At 48.2% G+C, this 20,426-nt stretch overlaps 1 protein-coding gene across 4 annotated transcripts in view; it reads right to left on the bottom strand.

The window, feature by feature from the left end:
• The window catches only part of LOC147633576 (ATP-dependent zinc metalloprotease FTSH 8, mitochondrial-like), a 72,266-nt gene that overhangs the window by 17,448 nt on the left and 34,392 nt on the right, over nt 1–20,426 (bottom strand). For 3 of the 4 annotated variants that reach the window (XM_086806692.1, XM_086806690.1, XM_086806691.1), the window contains exon 6: nt 12,333–12,560. In XM_086806692.1, the coding sequence (XP_086662818.1) occupies nt 12,333–12,560 (228 nt within the window). Of the gene's footprint in view, nt 1–12,277; nt 12,561–20,426 lie in introns of all 4 variants that reach the window. The other variant, XM_086806694.1, reaches the window with a different exon arrangement.

Genomic DNA, 20,426 nt, shown 5'->3' with positions numbered 1-20,426 from the left:
AGAGAGAGAGTAGAGAGAGAGAATGAGAAGTGCTGGAATTTTCAGTATATACTATGTACAAAAAAGGTACAAATCTGTACAGCACTTGGCTGCCCACTTGAAAAGGTGATGGCCCCCTATGGGACCCTCCTACTGACTCTCACCCCTAGTGGGTGGAATGAGTAAAACATGGAGCACTTGGTGCCTTTTATAGCACTCTTGGTCAAGGTAGGAGCTGGCCGACTGCTGGTCGGCCAGTTTTAATTCATTAAATCCCTTTAATTCAGCCGACTGGTCCTGGTTCTGGTGCCTGCCTGCTGCCCTTATCTGCTGGCTCAGCCGACCACTCCAGTATGCTGTCGACAGCTCTTTGACCATGCTGATGTCAGCCGACAGCATCCCTTTGGTTCTTTCTCCAAGCCTTGCTTCAGTCTGCACTGCAGAGGTGCTCTGAGTTCTGTGCTCCATCATCCTGACTTTATCTGGTTCCTAGTCTTTATCTGGCTGCCTCTTCTGGATCTAGCCCTGAGCATGTCCATGGCATCTGTGATGCACATGACAGGGCTTGCAGGAGATCAGTAGGATGCTCAGACACGCTGCCCTGGACCGTCTGGAGGCCTTCAAAGAGCAGGAGAGGAGCCTGCGGAGGAGTCTAGCGTCCCTTCAGAGACTCCAGGAGAGGGATCCTACGAGCCCTTGGATCTCAGAGCAGATGGAGTCAGCTCGCACAGCGATCAGATCCATCGAGGAGAGGAGGGTGGAGTTCCGATTCCATGCTCGGGCTTCTTTTTGGACACAGGCTGGAGACAGAGTGACTCGAGATTTCTTTGAGGCGACAGGGCCTCACTTCAGACGAGAGGGTCTCAGGCGTCTTCGGCAAGCTGATGGCCAGGTTGTGGTGGATCCCCCCAGGGTTCGGGCGATAGCCACAGATTTTTACAGGGATATGCTCTCTGCTGAGCCAGCAGATGACAGGGTGAGAGAGGCTCGGGAGGCAGTCTGGAGCTTCACGAGACCGGTTGTGCCGGCCCATTTGCAGCACTCCCTTCTCTCCCCCTTCTCGGATACGGAACTGGAGGAGGCTCTTCAGGCACTTCCTCGGGGCAAATGCCCAGGAGAGGACAGTCTCTCAGTGGCTTTCTTCCAGAGGTACTGGGGTCTCTTACATAGGGGTTTCAGATTGGCATTCCAGGAGATTATGGAGTCCGGAGACATGCCGGACAGCATGGCAGAGGGGTTGATTCACTTGATCCCCAAAGAGGGAGGAGACAGACTGGAGATTAGACAGTGGAGACCGATCACCTTGCTAGGCACGGCCTACAAGGTCCTAGCTAAGGCGATCAGCAGGCGGCTTCAGCCTCACCTTCCGGACATCATCCACTCCACGCAGACAGGCTTCATCCAGGATAGGAGCATCCTGGATAACATCTTCTCTTTCTGGGAGGCTACGGCTTTGGCTAGATTTCGGCAGGAGGATCTGGCAGTGCTCCTTCTCGACTTCGAGAAGGCATATGATCGGGTGGACTGGGCCTTCTTGGAAGGCACTATGGAGAGGATGGGCTTCCCCCCTCAGTGGATCCGTGGGGTCTCTGCACTCTACACATCGGCTCATAGCCAGGTGCTGATACAGGGCGTGCGCGGAGAGAGGTTCCAGCTCTCGCGCTCGGTGCGGCAGGGGTGCCCCTTGGCGCCCTTTCTTTTTCTTTTTGTGGCGGAGGCCATGAGCACTTTCTTGACGGCTCAGGATACAGGTTTGCGGGGCCTCCAGCTCCCCATCCGCACCTCGGAGGAGCTCCTAGACTTGGAGTTCGCGGATGACACTGCTGTCTATCTTCAGGGAGGGGAGGAGAACCTCCGCCGCTTCGCCTCAGCCATGGACAGGTTTTGCAGAGCTTCGGGCGCTTTGATCAACTGGCACAAGTCGTGTGGGTTGTGGGTCAGTTCTATGCCCCCCCCGACTTGGAGGCTAGTTGATGGTTTTCAGTGGCTGCCCCCCGGCACTACAGTGCGCTATTTGGGATGCTATGTGGGCATTGACATATCTCCGGAGCAGCAGATAGCCCCCCTTCTTCTGAGCATTTGGAAGAAGCTTCTGTATTGGAGTACCGCTCGTTTATCTCTGGCTGGCCGAGTGGTTGTGGCCAACCAAGTTCTGCTTGCTACCATGTGGTGTATTGGAGTACCGCTTGTTTATCTCTGGCTGGCCAAGTGGTTGTGGCCAACCAGGTTCTGCTTGCTACCACTTCTTGCTGGGCCTTCTCTCGGGCGTGCATTGGCCAGGTGCAGAGGCTCATCAGGAACTTTCTTTGGTCCGGTGGCGACGGGCGGCCCGCCAGGGCCAAGGTGGCATGGGCTGTGATCACTCAGCTGAGGCCTGGGCATTGTTGATCCTATTTGCCAAAGCCGAGCTTTGCTTGGCAAGTTGGTGGTTCGTGGCCTCCTACCAGGCGCTGAGCCGTGGAAGGAGTTTCTTGTTTCCAGGATTCTCAGCCACACTCCTTCTCTTAGCGGCCCCTGGACCCCCAGCATCAGGTGGATCTTTACAGAGCAGCGATCCAGAGGAGTGGGCCTTGGCTTCGAGGAGCGTTTTGCAGCTAGCCTTCTCAGGGCCTGGGCACATCTGAGGCCGTCACTCTTCCAGACTCCCCCGGGGCACCGATGAGGAGCGCCTGAGGCAGCCATTGATCTGGAACCCCTTGATCCGACTTCCCAATGGTCATATGGTTGGATCGCGGTCTCACGTGTCGTGGGGCCCGTTGAGCTCCGGCCCAGCCCAGTCCCTAGACGACTGGATATGTTTTCAGCAGCTGCCTCTAGAGGCTCAGGAGAGGAGACTCAGCGGGATGAGGGGCAGAGAGTTGATGAGACAGGACATTGAGGCGGCCATCCCCCGGGAGTGGCGGACCCCAGTACAGGACCCTCCACCTCCACAGTGGATGGGCGTCTTTACTCGGCATGAGATCCTTCTAGCGGTCTGCGGCACAGCAGAGAGAGTCGCCCCACTCACTTTCGAGGTGGGAGAGGGTGGCCAGCTTCAGAGGACACGACTAGATTTGGATGAGCTCCAAGGTTGTATTTTTCAGAGGGTGCGGGTGGTCGGCTTTCATCAGAGACAGTGGCATGTAGACCCCTCACCGGATGAGCTCCAGGGTTGTATTTTTCAGAGGGTGCGGGTGGTCGGCTTTCATCAGAGACAGTGGCATGTAGACCCCTCACCGGCCTCGATAGGGGAGGACTGTTCTTGGAGATTATGGGCTTGGGACAGCAAGCCTCTTATTCGCCTTCAGTGGGATCCAGGTGAGTGGTTTTGGCGAGATCCCTACTCGGCCCCTACCAGCCCAAGCATCCCCTTTTTTCAGTACACAGCGAGGCTGGGGCGGCGGATTCAGAGGCACAGGATAGCGGGCACCCCGGCGGCCAAGCATTGGCGGCGACAGGGGCTCTCCCCTGCCTTTCTTAGGGACTTTTGGCAGCGCCTTTGGGCCAGCTTCCGGCCCCGGAAGGTGACGCTTTTTCTCTGGCTTACAGCGCATAGAGGACTGGCTGTGGGGGCCTGGCTAGCTTTTGGCAGACACCCAGCGTCCTGCCCTCGGTGCGGCCATGCACAGGAGTCGCAGCGGCATTGCTTATGGGATTGCCCACAAGCACAGCAGGTCTGGCAGCGCGCTCTCAGGATGGTTTTTGCAGGCTCGCCAGGTGAGATGATGGTGACGTGGGGTGCGGTGGCTTGGGCCACGGACAGCGGCCCGGCCCTTGGATATGAGGACGTCCCTGGCAGTGCGACCATCCAGGTCTCTGACAGGGCGATGGCGGTGGTTCCGACGCCAGACTTCTCTTCGGCAGTCTCCCAGGAGGGGGACGGGCACAGATGGGAGATGATCAGCAGCATGACGGCTTGGCACATATGGAGAGCCCGATGCAGGGAGGCCATTGACCGCCAGGCGACTCCACCGGCGGAGGTCATACAGGCCCTCTGGGTGGACATCATTCACACCTTGAGAGGACACTGGGGGAAACTTCAGGGCGACTCGGATCGCATGAGAGGTCGCCGCAAGGCTTTCCTCCGCACTTGGCAGCCTAGCCCTTTCCTCATCGCGAGGGGCGAGGATGTCACTTGGCACTATAGGCCTCCAGTTTGGCTCTTCTCACCTCCCACATGTACTACTAGGTAGCCCCCCCTAGAGAGCGGCCAGCCACGGGAGTGGAGCTCAGGTGTTCACTGTGTGTTTTTTATCCCTCCTTGTGAGGTGAGCTTTGTAGCCTTATGGCGTTTTCTCATTAACGAATAGAAGGATCGTTTTTCCAAAAAAAAAAAAAAGCTTCCTGAAATTTCTGGTTTTATGCAATATACAGGGTGTTTTACACGTTTTGGCGTCATGGATGCGACATACATGCTGTTATACTAGTTTATGCGCTGCCACATGTGCTGGTTTACAAGTTTTGAGCTCATGAATGAGCCACATGGGTGCTCATGGAAGAGCCATATGGGTTGTCATACAAGTTTATGTGTGTATGGAAGAGCCATATGGGCTGTTATACATGCTTGTGTGTAACTATTTTGGTCCTCCAAGCTCTTTTCACATGATAGAACTCATGCTCAGACACATGGACAGGATGATAGACACACGGAAACAGGGTTCCTAATGTTGGCATTGGAAAAAGCATCAGTCTTGGTCAAAAAGCAAGAAAAAGTAAAATTCAAACTTCGTTGACCAAAAAGCTGAGGGCACCATTGGAAAGAGGACATCGAACTGGATCAAAAAGCAAAAAGCAGTTCCAGAAAAAAAAGCAAGGCCTTGAAGATTGTAAAAGCAAAAATCAAGAATTTTGACTATTATTAATATTTAATAAAACAAAAGCAAAAGCAAGGCAAGGCAAAAGCATGGACCCCTCCCATCAAGTATATAAGAAGCTTGTACCCTCATGGTGGAACATAGAAAGAATTCTTGGAGGAGAACTTGTGTAGACTCATCATCATCTTCTTCCCTCTAGCATTGCCTAGCTCTTCCATCTCCGCTGGCAGTCGCCCCTGCAGTGCCCACATCCGCCAATGCTCCGCCACTCAGCACCAACCTCCGCCAATGCTCCGCCACCCTGTGGCCCTGCGCCTCTACCCTGTGAGCTTTGCCGCCGCCGTCCGCCAGTTGTGCTGCCTTCGACCTACCTGCGCCGTGTCCGTGTGCTGCCTCCCCCTTGTTGCGCCTCTGCTTGCACTACACCGCGCCGCTCTGTGAGCTCTACGCCGCCTTTTCCCTGAGCACCAACACTGCCCTGCTGCACCTCCTCAAAACTGTCTGTGTGTGTCGCCTACTGCCTCCAAACGCCACTAGTGCCAGTGCCAGTGCCAACACCACCTTGGTCCTCCAAGCTCTTTTCACATGATAGAACTCATGCCCGAACACATGGACAGGATGATAGACACATGGAAACAGGGTTCCTAATGTTGGCATTCGAAAAAGCATCAGTCTTGGTCAAAAAGCAAGAAAAAGCAAAAGTCAAACTTTGTTGACCAAAAAGTTGAGGACACCATTGGAAAGAAGACATCGAACTGGATAAAAAAGCTAAAAGCCATTTTTCAAAAAGCAGCTCCAGGGCCAAAAAGCAAGGCCTTGAAGATTGTAAAAGCACAAATCAAGAATTTTGACTATTATTAATATTTAATAAAACAAAAGCAAAGAGGCAAAGAAAAAGCAAGAAAAACAAAACAAAAGCAAAGAGGCAAAGCAAAAGCAAGGCAAGGCAAAAGCATGGACCCCTCCCATCAAGTATACAAGAAGCTTGTACCCTCATGGTGGAACATAGAAAGAATTCTTGGAGATCTTGGAGGAGAACTTGTACCCTCCAGCATCGCCTAGCTCCTCCATCTCCGCCGGCAGCCACCCCTATAGCTCCCACATCCACCGGTGCTCCACCGCTCAGCACCAACCTCCGCCAATGCTCCGCCACCCTGCCGCTCTTCGCCTCTACCCTGTGAGCTCTGTCACCACCGTCCGCCAATTGCGTTGCCTACGACCTGCCTGCGCCGCCTCCGCCCTCAGCGTCGCCTCTGCCTTGTTGCGCCTCTGCCTGTACTGCATTGCGCCGCGCCGCCCTGTGAACTCTACGCCGCCTCTGCCCTGAACGCCAACATTGCCTGTTGCACCTCCTCAGAACTGCTTGTGTGTGTCGCCTACTGCCACGAGACGCCACCAATGCCAACGCCAACACCACCTAAGACCACTGCTGCCACCAGCTTCTCTAAACCCCCAAGAAGGAGGGGGTTACCTTGTGGAGACACATACTCACCACCTTGGTGTGAGCCTCTTGAGATTGCCTTTGTCCGGATTGAGTGCAGAGAGCCTTGTGGATATTTGGGAACATTAGTTTGATTCAGACATTGGATTTCCGCACTAGCCCGGTGTAAGACTCTTGTGGGTCATCGTCTTGGTGAGCTCAGCATCAGTTATCTTGTGCCTCGACATCGACTTCAGCCCGACCTTGACATCGGCACTTTGTTTGATATTGTATTCATTTGTTGTATTGGTCCTGGCATGGAAAAGCCCATGGATTGTTCCTGAAATAAATTCCTGGAGAGGGGGTGGGGCCTGTTCCCCGCTCAGCATGGTGTACTGTGTGAAACCCCTATACCCATCTCTCTCCCCCTTCTCTCTCTCTCTATCTATATCTCTTGTACATGTCATTGAATCTGTCATTGCACGCTCTGTTGGGCTTACATTGTGTGCCTATGGAAGGACCCATATTAGATGAAGGACAGGTTTATGGTTGTATATGGATAATCAGCCATCTCCCATGGGGAGAGTAAGGCCCTCAAAGCTTGTACATGTTATTTTTCTCCTTGGATAATGAAATATTCCAAGAGGGGGGTCGACCCATTCCGGCCTCTATGCGGTGTTATATGTGCAACTTTTGTTTTTAGCTTTGTGGCATATGTTTAAGGCTATGGCCAATTCCATTGTTTAATTGCATTAATGGTCAAGTGTTTTGCGAAACCCCCAGGCCTCCCCAGCAGTTACACCTGCTGTGGGGAGGACTCGATTTTCAAACCAGATTTGGAGGTTGTTTCCAGCCTTCAAATAGCAATTCAGCCTCACACACAGTAGCAAGAAGGACAACGTGCAGCTGTATTCCTACTCTGTAAGTGTTAGAACTAGATGACTTTGGATTGTGTAGCATTGCCATTGCAGCACAGACATGAATTTTCTAGAGCCACAGTCCTTCACAAGCATCAGTAGATGACATGATCATGTACATGGTGCTTCAGACAATACAACACCACATACAATGGATGACAGAGTGCGAGAATCACAGGGCAAAGCATGACAATGCATTGAGGAGGTACTAGGAGAACCAGCTTGTATTGTATGTTAGAGATTCGCCAGCAAGCCCAATTTCAGTGAAGTTGAGGAAAGGACCAAGGCTGGTTTTCACCAAGGGTCTAAAATACGAGGGGGTTCCTCAACAGAAAAAGGACTTTAAGATGCATAAAATTTCTGCAAGTTTGAACTAGTGACGATGAGATGCCACTCAGCAACACAGATCAAACAACAAGTTCTACAACAATAGAACCACAATCAGATCCAAGTTTCCTTACATTTTAAGAGCTAGATCAAGACCCTCCAGTTGGAATAGCACCAATTCTAGTTGATCTGTTGTTGCAATAGCACCGGTTCTAGTTGATCCATATCCATCTGGGTGAAGCATTGGGGATAATCACCCTTCCTGCTCTTCCAAGACATGCAAGACGGAGACCATCCGCTCCATCTAGATAGATATCATTCACAACCTCCAAGGCCAATGGGACCTCTAGGGCAATGCCCGAGTGATACAAGAGCACCGCGCAGCTTTGGAGCCTGGGACCATTGAGGACTGTAATCCACCTTTGAGCATTTGTGTTCCTTTTTACACGGGTAGTGTTGAACGATTTAGGTAAAGTAAAAACTGCATTCAACCATGTGGCATGACGTGGTTTGCCATTTTTTTAAATGAAAAAGCGAGCAATAGGGCGCACAGCACCTAAGCAAGGCACGCATCAGAAATAGCACACAGCAAGCAGCTTGTTTTAGTGGAGCAGAGAAAGCACGTACCACTCAACAATTGGTTTTAATTTCTGCAGCGCACAATTTTGTGATATGAGTGTTTTTCAAATATCTATTTCATCTATGTGCTTCTTATGATGCAGCTTATGTGTTGGAAATCAATGCTCCAGCCGTCATCATTGTGTATGTGCAGGTGACGGGTTACTCTATTTTGTAAGGTCCCCATTATGAGGAGTAGCCGTTGTGGGTTGAGAATGCCCAATCGCCCGACGGTGCCCAGTCTAGACACTAGGGTTGGCCATAGGTGGCCAGATGGTTGTGAGACTACTTCTGTAGACTCGGCACCATGCCAAGTAGGATGCATGCAAGTGCGGGTTGATAGACCGCACTTTAGGGTAGAACGAGATCTTCCCGGGACACCTTGTCCTCCGGTTGTGGAGCCCAAACAGGCACTTGGAAGCCCTTGGATGGGCCTAGAAGCTGCGCCAAGACCCATGGTTTAGTCTATTATTGTATGATGTGGTTGAAGACCACACGTACATTTGCTGACCTACGATATGACCAACCATGGGCAACATATATAGATGTGTTTGGCAGCCTCTCTGTCATATTGAGATCATCGAGTTGAGATCTATCTTCATTGCATTGTACGCTCTTGCTAATGCATGACATCCTCGAACTCAAAGTCTACCTAGATTGCCATCAAAGCTCCTTGCCGGAGCACATTGGGTAGGTGGATGCCATTAGTTTGTAATTTGGTTGGCAAACATTAAATCAATATTATTCTTCATCTCTCTTGCATTAAGTTCTTTGTCTTGTGAAAAATTTTGCTCTTTGTGTGAGAGCCCTAAGTCGTATTTTCTTACATGGTATAAGAGCACACGCTCTAGACAAAGCTTTTTGGCAAGTGGCTCTTTGGTGGTAGATTTGGAGAAATGGCTCAACCTACAAATAATGCACCCACAAGGGCTCGACCACCACCATTCGTTCAATGATGGTAAGTTGGATGGAACCAAGAAGTTCAAGTTCAGGTCCATTTTTTACTCACGGGAGACCACCACTGGGTATGATGCGAGGCCAGAACCAAGTCCAAATCCGATAGATCCAACACAAACAGTTCCACCAGCTCCAACACAACAAGTCCGCCAGATCCAGCTCTTGCTTTGGCATGGAAGAGAAGGAATGCAGTTGCTCTGTGTGCCATCATCACTGATTTTGTTCCCCGACTCTGATTCAGCATACCACTACCACAGCAGAGGCATGGTTGGTTTGTAACATACAGCGAAGTTATGCGTTCTAGGCTGTGAATGAATTCTGAAAATGAATGAATGCATGTGTTTTACCTTCACCAGAAGGACTATAGCAAAATGATGATGATATGAATGTTGGAAACTGGTTGTATGCTGAAAACGCTGAATGTTGATGGGGCTGAATGTTGTGTTTTGTTGATGCTATGCTGAATGGTCAATCATTTATGCTCCTTGTGCTGAAGGAAATGCTTGAAGGCTTTGATCCTGAATTATGAGATAATTGATGGGATGAGCAAGTGATGCTATTTATATGCACTACATGAGCAAGTCGGCTGGCTGAAACTAGCCGACTGCTTCATGTCTTGCAAATAAATGAATAATGGTGATAATAATGTGGAAAAATCCCAGATAAATACTATAAAATATGGGAAAAATACCAGATAATATTCTGAGGCTTCTGCAATGGTCTCGGTGGTCTAAATGCATATGGGATGAATGCTATGCAAAAATGCAAACCTGTCCTGATGCAAACTCTAAGGCTTCTATGACATCTATATGCATGAATGATTCTCTCCAAGTGGGTTAAGGAACTTTGACTCACTGATTGAATCTCTAAGGTTGAGGAATGACCTACGTGCTCGTGCCTAACATATCCTGGACTAAGGATTACAATGGGGTCACGACGTACGACAAATATCAAATCCTAAAGGGTTCTACTACTGTATAGTGTTGCACTGATGATGAGCCATCTTGTCACCATGCACTACAATGCAGAGTGCATGTGACATGGTTCTAAGAATCCAGTATGAAACGAAGAATCGGATAAGGATCCAAAAGATCTACGACGAACCATTGGGTGCTAAGGAATGTTTTGCCTTTGCAAATCTCTTGGATTTCTACAAAGGGTTCCAATTCCACGCCGACACTGTAATTTGACTCCTTTTTGGATGGCAGCATTTCACCATCTTCTGCTGCTTCTTCCTAGTTGCAGAAGAGGGGTTACCAAAGTCACAATCACCACCATCTTTAGCCTGTGACATGTCTCCTCCTCTAGGAGCATAGCACTGAACTCCTTAAAATTTAGAGGAGGATTCCTCACCTAAGTGTTCAATGAAGTGACCAAGCCATCATATTTCTAGTACAAGATCCTGATACACCTTCGTGCCAGATCTTCACTTGACTTGTTGATCCCAATGGTCACCATCCGATTCGTGGATTCTTGATTCTTGTAATGAACTACTCCGTTGCTTCTCCATTTGAGAGTCTCTCTAAAGCTAGATGATTTCAAGGATCGAGACTAGCCACTTAGGAGGACTCGTACACCTCCCCACAGCCAGTAGGAGAGTCCATCTTGGTAGCTGTGCAAAATGATGCCAAATGCCCTACAAAAGACACGCGTACTATTTCTTTTATTTCAAGCAATCGTGGTACTAAGAAGTTGTCAGATGTACTCTATGTACCAGATATCATTGCAGCCTTTACAGACCGTGACCTAAGATTCACTTTGATCGGGCTGGTATTGCTTTAAGAATTCTCAAAGATGTGAGTCCAACAGAATTTGCTACCAATATGTTGAAGTTTTCAGTGTGGCTTCATAATATTTTTGAAGCTCCGATGAGTCAAATCAGTGAGAAGCATGTAACATGCGGAATCTTAGAGACAAGATTATACTTCAGATAATGAATATTCAGCACCTCGGTTCTTGATGATTTCACAATGTAGCGGAAGTAAGAGTGCAAGAGAGGGGGGGGAGAGAGAGAGAGAGAGAGAGAGAGAGAGAAAAGAGAGACAATAAAGACACAGTACACCGGACTGGGTCCCAAATACCCTTTGCAGGGCACCCACCAAGGATGGTGTATTTGCTTACTTGAATGATGAGAAAAAGACTCAAATCTATAGATCCTTCCTTGGCTGTAAAACTTCAGCCTGTAGATGTGTTCTTGACCTTGCATTAGGCTCCCTCTGGCTGTCCTGGCCCTTGGAGTTCTTCGGCAGTTTGAGAATTATGAGATGCCTAAAGCCTTGGCTAAGCCATGCTTTTATACTATTCCTATATGCTGGTCGGTGGTTTATTGAACCTGCCGGCCTGTTTATGTTGATGTCCATGACTTGTTTATATGCCATTTTAAATAGGCGCCTTTTTACTTTGGCCGCCTTGCTGTCCAGACTGCCCATGGCCTTGCTTGGCCTGGCCGACTGCCTGGACTGCCCCTCAAGGGCTGGCCGACTGGCTGTGCAGCCCTTGGGGCTGCCGACTGGGATACAGCCCTTGGGCTGGCTGCCATGTTGGCCAAGCTTGCTAGAAGCTGGCAGACATGCTGCCCATGCCCTCCTAGGAGACGCTATGGGGCTTCATGGGCCAAAGTCATGGCCCAAAGTGTAGGGTTCCACCCTACACTCCATGCAATCCACATGTAACTACATGCTATTCCTCAGATGCCTGGCATCTAGCTACAAGCCAAATACCTGGTACACAGCACGGACTAGCACAGTACAGACTGGCACTGTTCCATGTGCGGGACTTGCACACTTGACCAAGACCACGTACGGGACTTGTACAACTGACCTTGGATGCTTAGAGCGGAACGCTGGCTATTCTTGCTTCGAGGTATCCGTACAATACACTCATTTTCTATAATAAGACATTCTTTCTTCACGGCATTTGTACAATACACTCATTTGCTAGCTATACATGACAGTAGGATCCTTATTTGAAGACTCGAAGAGTAAATACTGAAGATGGGATGCAAGCAAAATGCACCATAAGCGCACACAAAGAGGGAAGCAAGCAGAAGCAAACAACAAAAAAGATGTTAATTAAACCCTATGCTCTCCCTTTGCATGTATCCACGTTTATGCAGTACAAGAGGGGTGGGTTAGTGTGTGCCCACTCAAAGTAAGGCCTGCTCCTTTGTAAGGGGAACAGGAGGAAGGCTGGTACTTATGACAGCCAAATAACAAATGATTTAAACTAGCCATAAAGCATTAATGTGCATTATGCTTTCTTTCTACCTGTAAAAACAAGGAACTTGTAATCAAGCCAATATCTCATCCATAAAGAATTCACCTCTTCAGAAGCTCGACCCCCGAGTGTCATGCATGTCATATCTAGCAACTGTTCCTTTGTCATCAAGAGGTTTTCATTCGGCACATACTGGGCAAACCCTAAAGCTGCAGTGCCCCGTGGCACTATGGTCACTTTCAAAAGAGGTTCGGCATGTTCCAAAAACCAGCCTGCCACAGCATGGCCTGCTTCATGATAAGCAACTGTCTTCCTTTCCTCCTTGCTGATGACCTACACAAAAGAAACACACGACGGCCATGAACTTAGTTGCACTTCACTAATTCAGCCACACACAAGCAGAATGACAGCACCAAAATGCTTACCTTGCACTCAGTAATTAGAAAGGAACAACAAGTCAAGGCGCTCACAATGTGAAAGTACCAAGGCAAAAACTGTAGTAAGAAGCACTACATCCCAATGGTCAGTGAGTGGCCAGGCCCCCCCTTCCCTCCTTTGCAGAGAATTTCTTTGCTTACTATGAGAATTAAAGTACAAAGGAAAAATCTGAAACCTCTCTGTGCTACACCAGACCAGGAATGGAGGAAAGACTCGGATTCTTCTCCTCCAGGATGCACAGACTGCTACAAAATAAAAATTCTGATGATCCACTGAAGTTCTGCTGACATCTGGAACTGGGTACTGATTGGTGCATTAGAGGGGTGCTCAAATAAGGCTTGGGCGGGCCAGAGCAGGGGGCTGTTTATAGCCCTTCTTGCCCCAGTCTGCTGTTTGGCCAGCTGCATTACCAGCTTTCCCACCCTGTTGCCCCCTCTTTGGGGGGTTGTTCACATGCCCAGCCCCTGAACCCAGCTTGTCATTAACCTACTTACGTGCACACTCACAGCCTCTGACCCTTTAGATCTGCTGAGAGAGACGCAAGACTGTTGGCTGAATGCTGATGTCTTCTTCTGCCGCCTTGGACTGTCGCATATAATAAAGTGCTTTTGCTGAAGATGTATGAACAAGTTAGAAGACTCAAGCACACATGCTAAAGGCTATGTTTGACTGCTGAATTATGAAAGAATGAGATGATTTATGCAGGACTGAAGGCACCTTTTATAGATCACCTACATGCTGGCCAGTTTCCCCATGCAGCTGTCGGCCTGTTTATATTGCTCACGACTTGCTGAATTAGCATTAATTGCTATCGCTTTTTATACGTGTCTCTGGGCTGCATTTGCTGCTGGTTGACAGGCCTTTTGGGGATGGCTGACTGAGCAATGGGCTGGCCTATGGCTGGACCCCATGCCAAGGTTCAAGTGTTTGCCCTTTCTTGGTACCTAATGGTGGTCCTTGGTTGGCCCCCCTTTGGTGGGCCCATGGGCTGCCATGTGTAAGGCTTCTACATGCTTTTATATGCTTGTTTATATGTTCCTAAGCTAGGATGACCTACATGCTCTATTCTCCACATGGGTTAAGTGACAGACCCTGATACCTAAGGCTTGGAAAGACCTACATAGCTCGCTCACACTGGGTCACGGCGTACGACAAAAAAGGTACTAATGATGTACAAGTATAGCATTGATGCTGAGCCAGTGCGTCACATAGCACCTCAATGCATGGGTGCATGTGACACACAAGTGAGCCAGCCAAGATCATTTGAGAAAGTAGACAAAGAGAATCTTTATTACCACCAATCTACATTCCAAAGAGGTTAAGATAAAGAATTGAAATATCTTAAATCTTGCCATTGATTCAAATCCTATTCTCACCAATAGTTTCCTTGTAAGGATCATTGAAGCAAATATCCTAGTCACATAAGAAGACACTACCCATAGTAGGTCTATCCTTTAGTGAACCTTGGTCTTTAGAACCTTATGATTTCAACTTCTTCACATATGGCCATTCACCAATGTCATGTTCTAATAAACTTCAATGGGGTAGGTACTGCTACGCCCAAGATAGGTGAACGCTAGCACAAGGTCAAGCTGGAGGCCGGACACGAGGCCCCTAGTGAGGAGATATCCCTAGCATGGGAAGAGTCTTATAAGTGGAGGCATCGTTATAAGTAATTAGGTTAAAAGCTTATAAAATCACTGGGGCCGATTACAAAGCACAGTGGACTATATAAGTGGAACCTAGGCTCATAAGTTATTACATCGTCTAGTCTAACATCATGGGGCTTAAAATTAAGCCCCCTCCCACTATCACAGAAAAAAGCTCACTTATGTTTTTTTCTTAGTTCATGCTTTTTCCTATTTTAACTATCACACCTCTTTACCCTTCTTTCTCCCACACAGTCCATCACACTCAGATGTGTGCAACCAGCCTTGTATGGCCCGCTCCTCTACTCGTTGTCCACCTGCGCGATTGCCCAGCTTTTCCGCACTGCTCAGACCCCTGCCTGCACTGCCCAGGCCTCTGCCCGCTGCCCGCGCTGCATTCCGTGCCCCGCACGACTGCCCAGGCAGCTATCTATTGTCGTGTGCTGCACTCTGAGTACTCCAGTTGGCCACCTATACAGCGTGGTCTGAATGGGCCTCACTATGCCCCCTAACTGGCTGGCCTAGCCGCCTTCCATAGGCAGCCGGGGCTAGTCCTTATGGGCCGTGAAACTTGCCACGGGTGCCCGGGGGACTAGGGCCTTTGACACACTTGTTGATACCATCAATGCATATTAAAACATTTAAACATAAAGCTGGACAAAACATCCACAAATGCTGAAAATGGAGCTTGCACATGTGACACCACATAGAAGCCGGAATGGGCTGACCCCCCCCCCCCCCCCCCCTTGGAGTATTTTATTACCCAAGGAGAATAATATCATGTACAAGCTTTGAGGGCCTTACTCTCCCCACGGGAGATGCCGGATTATCCATATACAAATGCCATAACACAGCCCAACATGAGGAAACCAAGCCGGAACATAGGCTGTAGAAATGCCAAGCCAACAATATAATCCATATACCTCCGTGTGGGTACTGATTCTTCCCCAAAAACCACGGGTCTTCATGCAATACAGCTGGTACAGCAAGTACAACTCTCCATTCAGCCGGTACAGCAAATACAATGGTTGGTTCAGCCGGTATAGTGGCTAGTGGCTGGTACAGCATGTGCAATGGCTGGTACAGCCAGAACGGTGGCTGATGCAGCAAGTACAGCAAGTACAAATGCTGGTACAACATGTATAGTGACTAGTACAACAGGTACAGTGGCTGGTACAGCAAGTACAAAAGCTGGTACAACCGGTACAATGGGTGGTACAACAAGTATAACAAGTACAAGGACTGGTTCAACCAGTACAAGGACTGGTTCAACCAGTACAATGGCTGGTACAACAAGTACAAAGGCTGGTACAAAAAGTACAATGGCTAGAAATCATAATAAATGATTAAATACCCTTGCCTTCCGTATTTCTTCGCGATGGAAGCCTCCAAAAGCCCACAAGTTAATGCTAAAGGTAATGATCCCACGCAGATTCCTTTTACAGTCGAGCACGAGGTAAGGATGGAGCAAAGTCTCAACACTTTGCAAGTTAATATGAACACCGTGACTAGTCATCTCACTGCCCTTGAAACTACGTTACAGACCATGACCAGTCATCTGCCGCCCTTGAAACTATGTTACAGGCCTTGAGTTGGCTCTTGGCTCTCAAAACCAATTACACTTTCAAGCTATGCCTTTTTCCGGAGGGAAAAAGGAGTGCGAGGAAGCTATATTCGGAAACTCATTGGACCAGTGGACGAGTTACTTTGGCTTGATTGATGCGCCCGATGATCGAAGGATTTCACAAGCCCAAATGTTCTTAAAGAACAAAGCCTATATCTCGCGGCGTGGTTTTCAGCCCAAGCACACGAAGTGGCAAGGGTTTGTGGATGCTTTCAAGCAATTTGCCACGATAGACCTGATAGCGGCCAATTGTAATTGCAAGAGTTGGTAAACCGTTTGAGCGTTATTTGAAAGACTTTCGTACTTATAATGGGGCACTGTAAAGTGGAACCTTTCCACACCATGGAAATGTTTATGCAAAGATAAGAACCCTACTTTGCAAATTGATTATGAAAACCATATTATTACTTAATTGCACAATGATTACCCCATTGTTATTAAGGAGCCCCATTTTGTACCTCCTCAAGAGAAGGATACTCCTATTGTACTAGTGATTGATGTGAATGAGGAGTTCACATCTTCTGAGTATGATGTGTATCTGTGTCGTTTAAGTCCGTTTAAGGGCAATATCTCTTTGCGTGATTCCCCATTCGCGGGGATGGGCTCTATTGAATGTGACACATTTTGATAAATGGACGATACCATCATAGAATCGGACAAAACACATGCGTTAAGGGTATTAAACATGAGTTCGCAAACGTGCTCCCAAATGATTTGCCTAAGCGTTTACCACTTGAGAGGGACGTGCATCACACTATCGAGTTTTTTGCCTGGTAGTCAGCCTTGTACGAAACAACCCTATCGGTTTAGTCAAACCAAGGAGGATGAAATTCAAAGGCAACTACATGATTATCTCGAGAGGGAGTTTGTACGGTCCAATAAGTCTCCATGGGGGACACCGGTGCTTTTGTCTAGAAAAGGGACGGCACAATGTGCTTCTGTGTTGATTACAAGGGGATGTGTTGATTACAAGGGGCTTAACAAACTCTCAATTGAGAATGGGTATCCATTGCCACACATGGATGATCTCATGGATCAACTTCGAGGAGCAAAGTACTTCACAAAAATCGATTTAAGATTCGGGTATCATTAGATCAGGCTTCGATATAAGGATGTTACTGAAGACTGGTTTTGTACTCGATACGATCACTATGAGTTTTTGGTCTTGCCGTTTGGTTTGACCTATGCTCCAACTACTTTCTAGCAGATCATGAATGATTTACTTGGACCATATCTGGGAAAGTTTGTCGTGGTATTCTTGGACGACATACTTATTTATAGTAAGTCATTGCACTCCGGCATATCAAGACCATCTTGTAGATATTGAGACAAGAGAAGCTCTACGCAAAGGAATCTAAGTGCAACTTTTTAAAGCAAAGCTCCTTTATTTGGGTCAGATCATCACTCAAGATGTGGTATACGTGTAGACCCAAAGAAAGTGAGAGGTTCTTGAGTGGCCAATGCCGTAGACTATACAGTAGGTAAAATCCTTTTTGGATTTTATGGGCATCTTTCGAAAGTTTATCCAAAATTATACCAAGATGGCAGCACCATTCAGGGGCTTTGCCAAGAAGATCATTTCTTTGGAAGGATCTAGAATCTTTTTCAGACGAGTGGAAGCTCAGGAGGTCTTGAAAGTCCGGATACCCAGATGAGCCACGCTGAAGAGACGGAAGTTCAACAGTATTCCATTCACAATGGATTGTTAACGTGAAAAGATAAATTCTATGTAGATGAGTCGTGCTGAAGAGAAGGTAGTTCAACAGTATTCCATTCACAATGGATTGTTGTAACTCGCGGCGGTGCCTGGCGGACTAGGGCCTTTGACACACTTGTTGATACCATCAATGCATATTAAAACATTTAAACATGGCCGCAGCCTTAACACATCCATCATCACTTTGCATGAAACATAAAAGCTGGACAAAACATCCACAAATGCTGAAAATGGAGCTTGCACATGTGACACCACATAGAGGCCGGAATGGGCCGACCCGCCCCTTGGAGTATTTTATTACCCAAGGAGAATAATATTATGTACACGCTTTGAGGGCCTTACTCTCCCCACTAGAGATGCCGGATTATCCATATACAAATGCCATAACACAGCCCAACACGAGGCTACCAAGCCGGAACACAGGTTGTAGAAATGCCGAGCCAACAATATAATCCACATACCTCCGTGTGGGTACTGATTCTTCCCCAAAAACCACGGGTCTTCATGCAATAGAGCTGGTACAACAGATTCAACTCTCCATTCAGCCGGTACAAGGACTGGTACAGCCAAAACAATGGCTAGCACAGCTAGTACAGTGGCTGGTACAGCACGTACAAGGGATGGTACAGCAGGTACAAGGGCTTGTACAGCCAGTATAGTGGCTGGTACAGCAAGTACAAGGGTTGGTACAACAAGTACAATGGCTAGAAATCATAATAAATGATTAAATACCCTGGCCTTCAGTATTTCTTCGCGATGGAAGCCTCCAAAACAGTCCCCACCAGCCGGTATTCTTCATGGGCAGCCTTCAAGAGAGAGAGAAAGAGAGTAGCCATCATTAGGGCAGCCTGTAAAACGGTGGTAGAGGCTAGTGTGGAGCAAGAGAGCCTCCATTAATGAAGAGAGAGGGCTCCAATTTATAGATTTGGGCCTCCCATGAACTAAAATGGAAAGAGAAGACTATGATGACAAGTGGAGAGCCATATGTAAAGGTGGAGTGACAAGTGTGAGGCCACTTGTCTCACTTTGATCCACTTTCTGACAAGTGTGAGGCCACTTCTCTCACTTTGATCCACTTTCTTGCCACATGTCCCAATCTAAGAGATGGGTTCTCCCATAATCTTCACCTCTAAAAATATCCCAACTAGTACACATTCTATCATAGGCACTTTTGCCAACTCTAGGTATCTGTTTAATTCCAGATGTAATGACACGAACAAAATTTCCATCGGAGTCGGGCCAAAAATAGCAACTCTTAAATTTTAGGAGTGTGGTCCTTTGTATTCTAGGATAATCCCCCATTCCCAAAGCTTGTACTTTCCAAATATTTAGACATCCTAGAGTCCACCAGACCCCTTTTATACTAGGAAATGTCTAGGCTGGTGACAATTGTTAAGACAAAAAGAAAAATTCTGTCTGCAGGTGTTACGACCCTGTGTTTTTCCCTCTGGACAACAAGCAAGTGGACACGGGCACGGGATATACAGACCCATATATGGTGGCTAGCCCAAGTGTGAAAGGGGACAAAAGGGATTTTTAAAGTTTATAAAGTTTAATAACCTTTGAAGGCTTAAAATATTATTTTTATTTGTACGCATTTTTGCTATATTGCTTTTGGCGTTTTTGAGAAAGCAAATCGCCTCCTTATAAAAAGGCGAAGGGTGGCCATGTGACGGAGGGTGGTCACCGTGTGGTCAGCGGCGGCGAGTGCCGGGTGGTGGTCATCGTTGGGCAGGTCACCGTATGGAGTCGGCGCTGCTGCGCATACGTGTGGAAGACCCGGGTGCTGCTGCGCATGGGCTACAAGCAGGTGCTGCTGTGCATCGGTTACAGGTGGGCGCTTTTGCGCATGGGCTACAGCCGGGTACTGCAGTGCACATGGGCTACAGCTAGGCGGGCTACAGTCAGCTACGGGCGCAAGGTGGGCTGCAGCCAGTCAGGGCAGCCAGGCGGGTGTCGGGTGGGAGGCTCTCTACGAGCGCCAGGTGGTTGCACGTATGAGCTTCAGCCAACAACGTGCGCAATGCGGGAGACTCTCTACAGCCAGTCGGGCAGCTAGGAGGACTGCAGGCGGCCACAGAGGCGCAAGGGCAGAACAGTACGACTCTATCTCTCTCTTGGAAGGAGGCGAGCTGAAGGGAGCACCAAGGGGCTTCTCTCTCTCTCTCTCTCTCTTCGCAAGCAGGCGGGGTTGCAGGAAATACACAGCGGAGAGACCTTTCTCTCTCTCTCTCTCTCTCTCTCTCTCTCTCTCTCTCTCTCTCTCTCTCTCTCTCTCATCATGGATTGCAAGCCTTGTTTACGGGATTGGGATACAGAGGATCAAGCTAAGATGCACAGGATGATGTTCTTGGAAGAGATGTGTTGTTGCTCTTCGTCTTGGACTTATGTGTATTCAGGGATGGCTTGACACGTCCTCTATCTTTCTCTCTCTAGGTCTTGGCAGCCATGCTTGGATGGTATATCTGTCATGGAAATAGGACTTTGGTATCGAGGAAACAAGCCTATGGTTTATGGATACAGGTCTATGGTTTATCAGATAATACAGGTCTCTAGTTTCATGTGGAAAACATGCCTTTGGAATTCATGTGGACGGGTTCTGGTTTTCTCGAGGTTACATGCAAGCTGTGACTATAGGATGGACATGTGGTTTGGTACAACCCTATTGCTGTTTGGGAAAGGGTTTGTGGTTTGGTACAACCCTACTGCTGTTTGGGAAAGGGTTTGTGGGATCCATGGTAGAGATGGAGAAGACCTTTTCAAAGCAGGGA

The sequence above is a fragment of the Cibotium barometz genome, chromosome 12 (assembly GCF_041138505.1).
Source record: "Cibotium barometz isolate CiBa-2024 chromosome 12, ASM4113850v1, whole genome shotgun sequence".
NCBI classification, from domain to species: Eukaryota; Viridiplantae; Streptophyta; class Polypodiopsida; order Cyatheales; family Cibotiaceae; genus Cibotium; species Cibotium barometz.
Note: the sequence above shows the minus strand (reverse complement) of the source record. Positions and strands in the feature narration are given on the sequence as shown.